Below are 17107 nucleotides of genomic sequence, written 5' to 3' on the forward strand. Positions count from 1 at the left end.
ATATTCATGAAGTATACGTTTCGAGACCACTGTACTCCAAGCTCCCGTAAGGAGGCAGCTAAAATTTATAGAAAGAAAGAAAGGATACGCGATTCATCATGTTAAGAGACCACTGAAAAACAAACATTTTTATTTAAAAATTTCGGGACACAAGAATCCGAACCAAAACGGCGATATTTAATAATTTTCACCGGTATTTTCATTACTTCAAAAGAAATGAGTAGCATAGTACTTGTTAAGCAAACACTCCGTACTTCAAATCGAGACCATATTATTTAGACAGTTTATAAAGAAGCCGCTTTTGGAAGTACCTGAAATAAAATTAAATGAACGCCTTTTTGGTTACAGCTGTCATGGACTGATATTTTTTAGGTCAAAATTTTTGTTTTTAAATACTTTTCCTTTTTCCTGTTTAACCTCCGGGAATTACCGTCTGGTATTCCTTCAGAGGATAATACGTATGAGTGTATGTGACGTGTAGTCTTATACAATCCCAGGTCGACCATTTCTGAGATGTGTGGTTAATTGAAACCCAACCACCAAAGAACACCGGTATCCACGATCTAGTATTCAAATCCGTATAAAAGTAACTTGCCTTTATTAGGATTTGAACGTTGGAACTGTCGACTTCGAAATTAGCTAATTTGCGAAGACGCATTCACCACTAGACCAACCCGGTGGGTTAAGTGTTTTAAATATTGTCACAACCCTGTTCCTTTCCGTTTAAATTTTTATGGGGTTTCTATACTTTAAGAATACCCAGTAAAAATTTATAACAGACAAGCGTCCCTAATTACACTAATAAACTACCATTTTATTAAAATAAAAAAATTAAAATTAAAACAAAATCACGATAAATAGAATAATATCGTTGAAAATTAAACCCTAAGAGGCCAGGGTATATTTTCCCTTCCAAACCAACTAGGCGGCCCAGTTGGTTAGTAATGTGACTATACATACATACATACACACATACATACACGTCACTTAACGGATACTTCCCAATAAGTAATAATACTTTTAATAATAAGTTAGTTGACTTCCCGTCAACTAACGGACTCCTCTTAATACCGGACACTTTTAGATTCTCCAATAGTTTTATAGTGGTATTAATTGATAAAATACTTTTCAGTAACGAACCTTCTAAATAACGGACCCCTAATGAATTTACCCCTAAAAACTGTTCTAGGTTCTAAAAAACGGACAGCGGGAACACAAATTGTAATTTTCCTCGTCTTATTTTATACTCGGTGCGTCTAACTTGTTTATCTTTTGTGAATTGCATCACTTTCCGCGTAGACGTTGATTTTATGATTTCAATCAATAATTCATCATCCGGTGTGATTCAACATCAGTTGCTGTACAAGTGGATACTGTCCATTGAACACGTGTAATATTTTTAAGGTATAGTGCTGTATTTTTTTTTTTTTTTTGTACTACAACAAGAAAATGAAAATTTTCTATACAGGTACATTTATTGTACTTCAGTTTTGTATATTTTACAAAAATCGTTACCGCAACTTAAAATATTTAAACATTTTAAACGCTTGACATTAAAAGAAAAAGTAGTAATTATAAATGTCTACGAAAATGAAAAATTCAGCAGGCGTGTTATGGCAAAACAACTTAAAAAGCAAACTTGATATCCAAAGTCACGGACTGAAAATGACAATCGGTTAAGCAAACGTGCATTTCCTAAAAGCAAGACATAGCGGTTGACAGTTTGACTTATGGTTTTGTAGGGCTCGTGCTAATAACATTCCGATCTCTGGAACTTTTATACGTGAAAAAGTCCTACAAATTGCTAAAGAAGTCGGTTACGATGAGTTTAAAGTATCAGGAGATCGGTTATATAAATTTCGAATTAGACATAACGTTACATATAAAAATTTTTGTAGTGATGCTGGTGCTGTAGATGACAATTTGATGTTTGAGTAGGAAGGAAATTCCCTACTAGTAGTTTTTATTCTTTATTTTATTGGTCTATACAGCAGTACAGAATTTTCTTTTTTATTCAAATTCGAACATAAAGAGGACAGTGTTTTATTTTCAGAAAAACAATAAAAAAAGACAAATTTACAAATTCGTGTTAATTGGAAACTAATATATTTTTTTTTTAATTTATAAGAAAAAAATACATAATACCGTTCTATTTTAAGCTTTTTTTTTAGTGCAATAACCGTACATAATATAATAATATATTCATATTTTTCTGAATAACGGACAGACTGTTGTGTTGTTCCCAAGCTGTGTCTGATGTTGGGAAGTTTTACTGTAAATATAAATTGTAACAGCAGCAAGATATAGTTACTTTTTTTTAATATTAATTTCTTTATTATGCAATAAAATTAAGAAAAATATCAAAATGTTCACCAAAAATTGTGGGTTCGATAAGATCTCCCTCGATCAAATTACGTTTTTACTTTAAAATTATGCACTTTTAAAAGTATAATTGAGAAAAAAAATTTAACAAAAATGTTTAGATCCTAGTTGACACCCTCCAACAAATGACGATTTGATCATCAAAATTATTCTTTATATAAAAATAAAATAATTTTTTTTAATAAAAAATGTAGGTCCCACTTCGCTCCTTTACTTTACAGACTTTCTTCGTCTGTTCAGCCTCCGGAACCACAGTAAGGTATTACTTCAGAGGATGAATGAGGATGATATATGAATGTAAATGAAGTGTAGTAGTATTGTAGTCACAGGTCGACCATTCCTGAAATATCTGGTTAATTGAAACCCAATCGCCAAATAACACCGTTATCCGCGATCTAGTATTCAAATTCGTATAAAAGTAACCGTCTTTACTAGGATATGAACCTTAAAATTCTCGACTTCGAAATCAGCTGATTTGTCATTACGAGTTCACCACTAGACCGACCCGGTGGGTTTTCTTTGCTCTACAGCTACCTAACGTAATATTTTTAGTAACAGCCACAAACTGTAAAACAGATAAACTATTAGAAATCATAAAAATAAAAAAAAATTGTCAGGCCTCTCTTTTGTTTAATTTCCCTTGTTGTCTACAAACATTAATACAACAGACAACTAAATCTTCAACATTCGAAAATCCCATTCAGTCCTTTTATTTGAATCAACTTTTATTTATTGGAATAATTATTTACTTCAAAGTCCGCCAGATTCGATGCAATGTTTTTTCAACAAGGTTAACAAAATATATTTAACCTTGAAGATATATATATTTCGAATTTACGATATATATATAGGGTTTTTTCGATATATACATATATATCGGGTTTTTGAGATGCGAGGCACAGTATGTTTAAAAACAATGTTGAATATCCCCACCCCAAAGTCGAATCAAACTATCGGAATTCTAAATAACAGTTTTCTATGAACACTATACAAAAAGTAAAATTCAAAATAATGAAAACTACCCTTTCCATTTTTTAAATATTGTCCAAGGTTTAATCGCAATCAATGGTCGTATACAGTAATTTTATAATTTATATCGGCCCAGTCTGGATATATTAATCAAATACAGGCCAACACACACTTGGGAAAAGTATTCCGAAAATTTTTAATTTTTTTTTGGCGTTTTGAACTAAGGAGGGTATTAAAATGTGGACGTGAAAAAATCCCGATACATTAATATCGGCTAATATTGTGGGTAACGCCTTATAAGCTATGCTGCAATGGAGTGTATAGCCGGAAAAGTAAAACTGCCAGATTTAAAAAAAATAATAATCGATACATGCCAAAGGAACATCCTTGCAGCAATCGGGTATTATTCAAGCATCACGGAAATATTATCCATTTTTCTAAAAGACAAATCCGTATATACAAGATTAAATTGAAGAACTAACTTCTTTTTTTTAATAAAACTTTATCACTTCCTATCGACATCTGTGAAACGTGTTTCGAATAGGAAAATATCGTTCGTCTACTCGAAAACGCACATCGAAATAAACTGTTAAAAATTTCACGATAGAGATAAAAATTAGAAAAAGTTATCACCGGTCCATTAATTTTGTTAATAATCATTATATCATCAAAAATATATACCTCATTCAAAAAATTATACTTAACACGAAATAATAAAAAAAATTAAAAAAAAATAAATAATACGTACCTCTCTATGATTGGAGGATATGGACCGTTTCGGTAAAGTCGGTCCCGAGTGCGACCCCTAAGGGGTTCCGCTGAGCTCACGTGGTAGGTGGAAGCAGAACGGCGGAGATACGAATCTCCTTCAGACCGCCGTTCATAGAAGTGACTAGACCGCTCGAACCCAGAGATCTCTTCAGGAGGCCTGCAGAAGATATAAAATTAAAATGATGTGATAAATCAGTTTAAAAAATACAACGAACAATGTGTTTTTTTTTAACATAAACTATTTATATAATATATAAAATACCTTTACATTTAGATTTTTTACGTTACCGACAAGCTTATAAAAAGAAAAAAAACGTTTGTACCTCGAAAAAAAATTACGGCAGAATATGAAAATCTAATCATTCTTAAAATGAAAATTCAGATATAAACAAGATAAGGTGATGAAAAACTGAAAATAAAGAACTGCTCATAATAAATATTATACAATTAAAGTTAATTTAACTTAACGGAATCTGTAAGAAAATAAAGATTACGCTTTTACGGACAAAAAATGGAGAAATAACAGATAAAAAAAAAAATGTTATCAACTAAAAACTAGAGGATAACCGGTTTGCAAAAATCAAAAAAGATGTAAAGAAATTAAATATTAAAGAAAAAGAAATTTTGACCGAGGTATTTTCAGAAATAAACCAAATATTTCATGATTTCCTAGAAAAAGAAAGAAGAAAATTTTTCCAAAGGGAAGTTAGTGATGTAATGCGCGTACTGGCAGGAAAAGAAATTCTTAGCCCCGCGGAGGATGGCCGAGGTGGGTCTGATGCTTATAGATTGAATACCAAACCGGATGGTTAGGGACCTGCCTGGTGCTTACTTCGCCAAGATAGGCGTTTTGACATCGAGCGCCAGTTAGCTGAGAGATTTGCTGTATGGAGAACTCTGCGATGGAGCTGCGGTGTGGGAGGGTGTAGGCATTGACCTCGCTCCTGAAAGCGACCAGAGCAGACAGAGATAGGGTATATTTTTATTAAAGGCTTATTAAATTTGTGAATCTGTTTCTTGATTCTTAATTAAATAAAAAAGGATTTTGAGTAAATTGAATTGTAGGACAAAATTGTCGTTGATGCGATCAACACTTTGTTTTGCAGGTATGAGGGTAGTAGTTTTAGTGGTTAAATACTCATCAAGTAATGACCCGAGCGAGTAGTCGAGTTTAGAGCTTCCGCAAATCGGTTAATTTGATAGTTGAGGGTTGTAAGTTGAGAGGTGTGGCGACCGGGAACGCCGTAAGATGGGTGGGTATCAGGATGGCAGAAAAGGAAACATAATGTCAAGTAAAGTTGTTTTTTTAATGCGATCACATAGACTGCCAATACGAAATAAAAAAATAAACAATTCAGAATCAATTTTTATCACAAATCTATTTCTGACTAAATCAAATATTCACAAATACAGGTGTCGTCATCACAAACGTGCATAAATACAAAAATACAGATACGTGTCGATTCCAAAAATTCCAACGATTATATTTGCTCACCGAATAGTTAAATAATTAAAGCATTAAGATAAAATATGTCTAAATTTTAATGTCTTTTTTGAAAATTAAACACTTAATTCTTAAAAATAATAAATTTAGTTCATTTTTTTTTTTTTAATTAATACGTTAAACAATTTAAAATTTAAACCTCCTAATCAGTTTTGCTCAACTTACAGGAGTTTCTGCACACACTTAAGTAACGTTTGCATTTTCTAAATAATGAAGAAAACAAAAACAAAAATATTTTCATATATGTAGGAAAAATGTCTTCCTCGATAAACCATAAAGGTTATTATTTTTTTTATAAGATTCAACAGAGTAAATAATTTTTAAAAAAATGTTCATTCCTAAACCTCTAAAATTCCAGCATAGGTCAACTTTTTTTTACACCGATGAATAAATTTACCACAGAAGCTTACAAAAGAAGCTAGTACGTGTGAATACGAAAATGTAATTTTTGTAGCGTAACAGAAAATGCCGTACCAGACCGGGATTCAAACCCAGGACCTACAAGTAAAACGCCGAGACGCAAACACTCCTCCCCGGAGATCGAATGTGATATAAAGTACATATATTCGCTCAATAAAACTATCTAACTCCCAAATCCTTTATTTTTAAAGCACCAAGTGTAAATCAGAAGTGTAAATCAAAAACGATTATTCGTAATATGTTGAAATTTTGGACTTAGTACTGTTGTGTCATCTAGTTGTGCACATCCCCTATTGATTGCAATCGACTGGGATAAGTGTCCAAAAAAAGCCCATAACTCGGTCTCATAACTGTACAAAATGTTCCAGAACTAAGGTTATAAAAAAAATGAAACTAGTGAGGCAATTGTAACTCAAATAAAAAAAATCGGGTAGGACTGAATGCAAATCTAAAATTTAAGTCAAAAGTTACAAATGTAGAACGCACTTAACGACTCGGATAAGTATTCTCGGCTCCTTTCAATTCTTTTTTATAATTTATTAACGACTTGCTTCCAAATCTTGACCGGTACGCTTTAACCCTTTAACTCCTCGTGGGATGATCATATTCATTTCTTTTGTAACAAAATCAAATAGATTGCTTCGAGGAGCCTAAATAAAAAGCTACTGAAAGCTTGTAATAATTAAATATTTATTTCGCATACATGTGTATTACTGCTGTATAAAACTATCTCTTGGGGATTACGTCAAAAAGTCAGAGCCAGATTTTAAGATACAATCGGTGAAAAGCCTAGTAAAGCCTAGACTTTCCCGAACAAGCATTCTTATTATTATTATTACTGTACTCTCAAATTATTAATTCATTTCTAACAAAGTTATTATCTCTAAGTTCTACTTACTCTACATACGCTAAATAAATAGAATTAATTTATCACGTGTTTTTGGACGTTTTATGCTAATTTTGTCTTCAATTTTTAAAAATGTATTTTTTCCGCCATTTGGAGAGCTTACAATTGATTTACAAAATTGATTTTTATATATTTTATGCATCTTACTGAACCTTAAATCGGTGCTTTTGATAACTTACACAGTTATTGCGTAATGATTAATACAACATTTTAATTTTTGCGGACATTTTGAGGTGAACCCGATCGAGGATATTCGTGAATTTTTATAATCCTCTTAGAGATGATTAATCCGAATTCGAAATCAAAAACGTGTTCACACGCACACTCGTACAGGAGTAATTCATTCATTATTGAAATCACTAACGACCCTGTTCGTTAAAAAACGAGCTATCAGATCATTATGTGGTCCCCGTAATTAGAAAAATAAATGTTATCTCCTTATGTTTACATTTTAAGAATGTATATCTTTGCTAAAAAAAAGACAAAATGTGACACTTATTATAATATTCACCGTAACGAAATCGGGTAAGGAACTATTTTCGTATAACTCCACAAAATACTTTGCTTACGAAAAAAGGAACATAGTCTTCCGTTTAAGTTTTAATAACTCGTCGAACCGTTTAAAAAATCGTTCCACCAATTTATTTAAAGTACAATTAAATATTTTCTCTTACAGAAAATATATATCGGCTGTTGAATTTTTAAATAATACTAATTAAAATTATATATATTATTTATCTGCATCCCGTTTGACGTGTACATAAATATGTTCGTTCTTTTTTTCAATAAGGACTGAATTGTGAATTATTTTGTAATATTTTTTTGTATGTAATGTATTTACCTTAAAATTACTTCAAAACTTTGTATCGAATATATATTACATGGACCAATCACGTATATTTTTAAATTTATCTTATAACATAATCTATATATAATGTATAATTATATACTGATTAGATTAAAACATTTTATTCAAGAATCCATTACATAAATAACAGGGGAGGAGGAATAAATAGCGGAAGTTAACGTGTGCATACAGTTGGAATGAAGTTATAATAATTGTTGTAGTTTAAAAATGTATTATAGTTCAAAGCCTATATACATGGATGCCTAAGATACAAACGTGTCCCATGCTGAAAAATGTTAAAAATAACAACCGAAAGATTTCAATACAAAGTTTCTTTGAATCGGTTCAATAAAATATCAGTACTTGCGCTGCAATTCGTATCTCGTAAACAAATAAGATCCCTTTAACGACTTTTTTTCTCTGGCGTGTAAATCTATGTTTCATCGTCGGTAACGACTGAATTACGGAACTAATCACCTTTTTCTGTGTAGCGCTTCAACAATTTCAAAGCAGATCCCGTTCGGATTTTTTTGCGACGTTCCGTTAAGAAGTGCGGCATCCGACGTGCATAAACCATTCTGAAGCCTAAATGGTCAAGAACAATACACCCGATTACAGCTCTTGAAACATCAGGAAAAAGAAAGGCCAGGTCGGAAATAGTTCAGCGACAATATTTTCTGATTACATCATCGACGCGTTTCAACAAGTCCTCGGTGATTATCGAAGGCGTTCCCAAACATTCTTCATCGGGCATATTTTTAAACCTTCCACACCATTTTCGGACTTTGTTTCATTCATTACATTATCACCGTAAACAGCAAATGACTGCCTATGAATTTAAGTCGGCTTTACGTTTTGATATTTTAAAAACCGTATGACTACGTATTTCACAGTCGGCGGCAACATCGAAATAACTCTCAGGTAATTAAAGATACTACAACGCGGCAACTTACAAACAACAATGCAGTGTGTCCATTAATCGCGTGGCCGTGAACAATACAGGTTCGCCAAACTTAAGGAGAGAAATTTCCCATCGGTCTTTACTTTAGAGATATCTCTCGTATTTTTACATTATATAAAATGGAGCCTGTTTTATAATTTTATAATTCCCTTTTAAGGAAACATTTCAACTAAAATCGAGTATTAAGGAAATATTAACTAAAATCTAATAAAATTTAAAAAAATAGATATACTTAAATTATATCCCCACCTTTAAGTCCGACCCAACTAAAAATGTCAGTAAAACAACTTTTACGGTTACTAAATGCGTATCGAATTTCGAGTTTACAATATCATTTTAAAATGGCAGGTAAATACCCCAACCCCTATGTATCTCATTAAGTTCAAAATTGAACGGCATCAATTCCCCGTATATAGAAATATTTTAACCAAATTTTAATCTTTACACTGCCTAGTGATTTTTTTTAATCAAAATACATGCAAAATATACATACACAGTAACAAAGCCTGCAGGAATTTTCCTTTTTTTTTTTTACTTTCGGACAAAAAAAAGGTTGTAAAATGTCGAGATTTGCAAACCCCTAAACCCAAGATTTAATATATCACCCGGAATATATAATATACATTTTATATAGTTGCATATTTTAATAAAAATAAAATATGTAATATCTAATTACCTTCTACCCAAAATTTTTACAGTTACTGTATAAATTACTATATAAACTTACATGAATAGTTACTGCTAAGTTATGTACAGCTATTCCCGGGGAAATGAAAAAATTAAAATATAACACTGCAAATGAAATGTTCAGATAATATTAGACAATAAATGATAATGCTAACGGTGACAGGGAAATAAATAAGTAGGCTATCTATCTATATATATATATATATATATATATATATATAGAAAGAGAGAGAGGGAGTGAGAGGTAAAGCCGCCGTTATAAATTTTACGAGCAAGTGATAAAAACATTTATTGCTTTTATGTACAAGTATAGCGAAGATAGCATAGCAACACAATCTTATTCGTTGAAAGACATTAAATCCATTCAAAACGCTGCAGGTTTTTAACTTTTAAATGGTACAAGTCCAATAATGTACTGAACAAAGCATGCATGAAGGTATTTTTTAAATTTTACACTACTGGCGTATTACATTTTAATTACAAAAAAAAAACAAAAAAAAAACGCTAATATACATATCTAAGCTGAGTATTCAGGTATTTAAAAACTTCAAGCTGTATTCTCATTGTAAAAACAAAAAGAGTAATACTACCTTCGGATACAAACATAGTGTTAAGAGGATATCAATTAAGAGAAAAGACTACAACTCTGTAACAAATACATAAGTTACAAACATTTAAATACGACATCATAAACAGCATTCATGTTCATTAATTCGTATATTTTTTCTGCAAGCACCTTAATAAAACATTAAGATTATAATTACTAAATATGCATTACGCTTACTTATATTCTCGTATGAAATATATAATTTAAAGACTCTCTAAAAAAAATCTAAAGAATGTTCAAAAACAAAAAAAACGGGCTCTCAAATCATTGTTTGGCACATATTCGTAAATAAGAATCGTATGGACCATATTTATTAAATTAAAAATGTTAACTATCGAAGCGTTTATATTTATAAATGCGCAATGTTTATTTAAAAGGTGCCATCTTTATTATCCAAAAAAAGTCTGATTTTAGTTAAAACAACGATCGATCACAAAAAAAATATTTTCTAGTTAAAAAATTTTAAAACGAGAAATTCTGGTTACGATTCTTAATCGTTATAAAACTTTAAACCCCCTTTCAAACCACAAATTTATAAACGTATGATAGCTATATACTTGTTAAACATTGAAAGTGATAAATACTTCTCTCTGTCACTCTCTCACCTTTCCCGTCTAGCCTCCGGAACCACCGTAAGGTATTACTTCACAAGATGAATAAGGATGAGATGTATGAATTTAAAATTAGTGTATCTAGTACAGCCTCAGGTCGACCGTTCCTGAGATGTGTGGTTAATTGAAACCCGATCACCAAACAACACGGGTATCCAAGACCTAGTATTAAAATCCGTATAAAAGTAACACTGCCTTTACTAGGATTTGAACCTTAGAACTCTCGACTTTCAAAATCAGCTGATTTGCGTTGACGAGTATACCGCTAGACCGAACCGGTGGGTTATCCTTTGAAATCCTGAGGTATTACACGATTTTCGATTGGCCTACTGAAAGATGGGCGGTGTACGAATCATCTTTCTTCTGATGAAGCGGTCACACGGAAACTATGCAAAATTGGCTACGCATCGGATCGGAAAATTTCTTTCAAAAAGGAATCCAAACGCATCATTAAAGTACGGATTAAGTCTAGAAAAGTAGAAAAAAAATCTGTTTAAAGTAAGCAAATTTCATTTATGTAAACGCAAACACAGATTATTTTTTTCACTTTAATTTTTGACAAATCTTTGTGTATAACGATAACAAAGTAAGTTATTTACATCAATAATAATAATAATAATGTTTTTCTCATGTCCTCTAAATTTAAATAAATTAATCAGCTTAACATTGAATATTTAATAACAAAGTAGAAGATGAATTTTACATCAACAATCTGTTGATGTAAAATAGTTTTATTTTTTGATTTCTAATTGTTCATACACGGATTTAATGAAATAGGTTTTTACTTATAATTTAATTATGAAAAGGAAAATGTTTTACAAAAGCAACATAAGTTGTTAATTGTGCTTTTTTAGCGAACAGTAATATATATCTTATTTCTGCTTTAATTATTAAAAATAAAATTATCATAAAAGGCAAAAAGAAGCACTATATAAAATTAATAGCGATTTAAAATCACGATCTAGATTAGTTGTTCACTGCATCACATACACTTGCATTGCATCACTCTTAACTACATTTCTTTTTTTGACTCCAGTCTAGAGTTATATTCGGCCGCGTATGTTGTATTCATGTGACCTTGTGCGAGCTCGCGACATGGAACAGAGAACGCGATCAAATTTTGTGTTCAACTTCAAAAATCTTTCGTTGAAACTTAATCTATGATATAGCAAGCATTCGCTGATGGTCTCATCACCGAATTTTGTCATCGAATGAGATTGTCATTTCATACAACATACATCTGGTGGAAGCGGTTTAATGACGGTAGAGAGTCGTTGGATGACAACGAACGAAGCGGGAGGCCGTCAACAGCTATTCACGACGAAAACGTGGCAAAAGTGCGCGCGCATCTGGTCAAACCGTCTTAACTGGTCAAACTGTGAATTCTAAATTCTATTTGGAAGTAATGAAACGCCTGATGGGTCGCATTCATCGAATCCGGTCCGACTACCAGGATCCGGGCAGTTGGACTCTTGCATGACAATGCACAGATGTCAACAGTTTAAACACGTTATTGTTATTACGTCCCAAATCAAATCACCTTCTTATCAAATCCGTCCTATTCACGCAACCAGGATCTAGCAGATTTTTTTTTGTTCCCGAAACTCAAATTGAATATGAAAAGCCGCTTTTTCGACCCACATTCCGGCCATCCAAAAGCCTTCCAATGAGCAGTTGAAGGCAATCTCACAAAGTGATTTCTCCAGTGTTTCACGGGCTCTACCGGCCCTGAAATGAATGTATAAATAGAAAAGAGTTCTATGTATAGGGCTGATGTGAGTAAATTCGTTTATCGTTAAATCTTTATTTTTATTTAATTTAATTTCGGAACTGTTTCAGAAATACTGTGTACGAGATCTTTGATTTTCTATCGCTAGTGCGCGTAAACATTTTTAAACATGTCATAAGTTCAGGTTCGGCAATCAATCTGGTGTGAACGATGTCACTTGATGAACAAAATTAAAGTCCGTCAGACATTTGATTCTGACCAGAAAATTACTCAATGGGTTCAAAATTAAATGTTATTTGGTAAATAAACCATATATGTTTTTTACATTTAAATGATCAGTGAACGCGGTATTTTAAAAAGAAAAAACAGGAAAGGAAAACCTAAATAATATAATGAAATATTATAGGTGACATTTCCAAATTTCCTTAGGCTCTCCATTATAGGTGTTCCCTAATCAGCAAAGAGTTTATATTTCGGTTAAATTTTGTTATCATGGCACCGTTGGTATTTTATTAAAACTATAAAAACATTAAAGGTTCAACTTACCAACAATAGTGAATGTTAAATTATTCAAGCGCTTTCGGATTTTATTCATCCATCAGGAATAATCAATTAATTATAAAACTTACAGTTATACATTTAAATAGTAGAGTAGAAATTGACGTGAAATAAAAATGAAATTTTGCTCGAATAATTTAACATTCACTATTGTTGGTAAGTTAAACCTTTATTGTATTTAGAGTTTATCTTTTGTTTTTGTTTACTTTATATTTAATTTTTTTTTTAAATCGTAAATTCGACCGGTCCGCTTTTTTTATCTTCTATTGATTCAAACTTGTTACATAAATAAATACCTCTCATGCGTGCTTACTAAAAAAAAATTTGATTTATAACATATTCTAAGATTTTCCAAATATTTAATTGCAACCTTCTTGACTCCGCGGATAGCTAGAGCGGCGTCCCTTATTTGCCATGCATAAACTCGTTACATTCAATGATCATCAGGCGAAACTGGCTGTTTTATATTTAAAATTAAGAAACATTTATGTAAAAAAAAAACTACATAGGAAAGGGATCTACCAACCAACCGCATGGAAAAAAACATGCATTTAACAGTTCACGCTACGCAGACAAAAATTTAATATTCTATTATGTACAATAAGACTAAAAAAATCCCTTTCGGCACGCCGGAAGGCGGAGATAGATTTCACCATTGCTCAGTAGGGGATAAAAAAAATTTCCACCTTTAAGTTAAGAAAAACTTCAAATTTACTCTATACGACAATTGTTGCATGTTTCACATGTTTAGCATACAAGCACCATCTTCTAACAATTCCAACAACATTTCGGTCATCACTTGCCGTAAGGGTCGGTCATATAAAAAACTGTTTTAAAGGATTTAGAGAGGACTAACGACCACTTTAAACCGATTCGATACTGTGCCTCGTAAGGGAGGTATAATTTTTTGTTTTCGAAACCGCATTTTTCCACCCCCTCGGCCAGTGGTTGGTGATATAAAAAAATCTTTACTTAGATAAGTTTTACGCCCTTATTGAAAGAATAGTAGGAACTTTAAACGAATTCGATATTTTATTTAATAAGAAAGTTACAGCGATATTTTGTTTTTTACGAAAAAGTCCCCCCTCCCTTTTCCACCACCATGGTCCGATTTTTTCCATTAACGAACTCGACCGAGATTTTGGGTCGTTATATTTTATGTATCAATTTGAAAATGATTGACGCAAAATTACGGCAGTTACCGTGTCCAAAAGAAAGTGAAAGAGATATATATATATATATATATATATATATCTGACGGTGGTTTTGGGGTCTGGGGGAAGTGAAACGCGAAGATATGTCGAAATTTTCCAGAAATTGAATCATTACAATTGGTAGCTTTATGAAATCAACCTAATAACGTTTCATCAATCTGAAGATACAAAATGTGTAATGAAATACCTGGTAAAACTATAATAATTGAAGAAATCAACGCTTTCTATTTACGATGATTACAGTTACATAAAAGATATATGCCGATGTCTTATTACATAACTTAACAGACTATAAATACGGATTATAACAACTTTGTTTGATTTATTACATATTACTAATAGTCTATTAACAGAATCATTCAGAGATTATAATATTGCAAATAGCTTTCAAGGTTAGTTAACGGTCGATTCGATACGAAGGAAAAAACACTTCCACTGCATTTCATAAAGCAACCTTAGAGGATTACTACTGCTATGGCATAAGTATGTATGTGTGTCCACCATATAAAAAAAAATCATGTTATTTCGAATACATTACTGATGAACAATCAAGGTCATTATAGAAATGCATAATGAGAGCAGCAAAAAAATTTAAATAATAACTCGGTCATTATCAAGCACAATTAACCATTTTATAAATAACGTAATCTAAATAAAATATCAAATTACATAAATTTATTTAATAGTTAAGACCGTGATCTGCTACGTCATTTTTGGTATCAATGGCGTAAAATGGTAATAACTTAACATAAAAATGATCAGAAATGTTTAAATATAATTAAATAAATTTACTTGTATATGTTAAATTTAAATTTGAATTTTTGTTGTTTATTTGTTCGGTTGCCACGCAAACTAAGAGTTCCTTTTACTCTATCAGCAGCTTCTGCGTAGAATAATAAGTGTACACAAGTTACCTAGCCTATATTACATTATGTAATTTATATATACATATATATATATATATATATAGTTTAAAATCTGCTTTCTTATCAGTATTATTCTATATGGTAAGAGATAAAAAATTTTGAGTTTTTAAGTTGTGTTTATAAATTTATTTACGGTTTTACGTTTTTTAAACTGCATAAATTCAGTAGTACTACCTGAAAAATGTCTGCGACAATGGTTGCTAATAGTACACGGAGGGGATGATAGTGAGTGCATCGCGACAAGACGTCGCCCTAGATAGAATAAGAAGCCGGCAGGGCAGGCAATCCATCAACATCCTGTGTAAAATGCATATTTATTGTGTACGTATGAAAAAAAAAGAAAAGAAAAAAGTTACGTATTAATAATTGCTCATGTTTAAAATAATCGGTCATGCTTAAACATGTCTAGTTACTTAATACTACACTGCACAATAATAACCCAATAAAACATTAGAGAAAATACATTAACATGCTGTTTTATACATTCTCCATATTAACATATTTCATGTATTAAAAATATGTAACAAGCATTATTGCTTATAATTAATTATAAATATAATCTATCCAAACCTGACCTACGCTCGCTAATATTGACTAATTAACAGTATTGTTTTGATTATTTAAATAATAAATAATTGCAATAATTACTGAATTTATTATTTAAGTTATGAAAACATTACTGTTAATTATCCACGGTTAGCAAGCGTAGGTAAAGTTTGGTTAGATTATATGTACAATTTCTCTTATAAATGGTTTAAAAAACCATTTTGGGGAAGAAAAGAAAACACCATTATATGTAGTATTACTTAGGCGGGGGGGGAGGGGTGCTAGGATTTTTTTTTATACTGTCATACCCCTACAAGGCGAATCCGACTTAAAATTTTAAAATAGTTACAACTAGTTTTAAATGTCATTAAAAAAAAATCCCTTTCGGCTCGCCGGAAGGCGCAGGTAGATTTCACCGATGCTAAGTAGGGGATAAAAACGATTTCCATCTTAAAGTTAAGAAAAACTTCAAATTTACTCAATACGACAATGATTGCATGCGAAAAAAGCTTCACATGTTTAGCACACGAGAAGCCCCATCATCTTCTTACAATTCCAGCAACATTTTGGTCATCCCTTGCCGTAAGGGTTGATCTTATCAAACATTATTACAGACAAAAGTTTTAGGTAACGTTTAGAAGACTAACGAACACTTGAAACCGATTCAATATTGTGCCTATTAAGGAAGGTATGATTTTTTTTGTCTTCGAAACCCCATTTTTTTCCACCTCCTAGGCCAATGATTGGTGATATCAAAAACCTACACTTAGATAAGTTTTAAGGCCTTTATCTAAAGAATAGTAGCAACTTTAAACGAATTCTATATTTTACTTAATAAGAAATTTACAGCGATATTTTTTTTCGAAAATCCCTCCCCATTTCCATCTCTATAGTCCGATTTTGCCCATTAACGAACTCCACCGAGATTTTTGGTCGTTATATTTTATGTATCAATTTAAAAGTGATTGACAGAAAATTACGGCATTTATCGTGTGCACAAGAAAGTGAAATATATATATATATAAATGTATATATAAACTTTTGGACTGACGGTGGTTTTGGTGTCTGGGGGATGTCAAACGCGATTCGAACCGTGATTCGATCCTAACATGAAACGCGATTCGTTTCACATGATATTCGTGATACCGTGATTCGACAGTTAAGTCGAATCACGGTACCCATTACAACAGATAGCTTCTTATAAAATCTACCTAACAGCCAAACCGGACTGGAATTCGTACCCAAAGCCTTCCGGATGAAAGTTAGTGACAGGACCTTTCCACCACGAAGGTAGGCATTATAATATTAAAAATTTGCACACTGATTATATTGAAGAGAGCTGAAGGTTCGCCCTTGTCGTTGTCGATCGAACTGTCGGCAGGCTTTTTCGGGACGGGCAAGCGGGGTTTAATGTACTATTTAACCAGATGACATCATCCAATTACTAATAACATTACACATTTGTATA

At 31.9% G+C, this 17107-nt stretch overlaps 1 protein-coding gene across 3 annotated transcripts in view; it reads right to left on the reverse strand.

Moving 5' to 3' along the window:
* Positions 1 to 17107, reverse strand: part of spen (spen family transcriptional repressor split ends) — a 444910-nt gene that overhangs the window by 102399 nt on the left and 325404 nt on the right. For 2 of the 3 annotated variants that reach the window (XM_075382419.1, XM_075382417.1), the window contains exon 3: positions 4100 to 4279. The exons of the other annotated variant lie outside the window; for it this stretch is intronic. In XM_075382419.1, coding sequence (XP_075238534.1) covers positions 4100 to 4279 — 180 coding nt within the window. The remainder of the gene's footprint in view (positions 1 to 4099; positions 4280 to 17107) is intronic. 3 annotated transcript variants of the gene reach the window in all.

Source organism: Lycorma delicatula, chromosome 1, assembly GCF_047948215.1.
Source record: "Lycorma delicatula isolate Av1 chromosome 1, ASM4794821v1, whole genome shotgun sequence".
Classification (NCBI taxonomy): domain Eukaryota; kingdom Metazoa; phylum Arthropoda; class Insecta; order Hemiptera; family Fulgoridae; genus Lycorma; species Lycorma delicatula.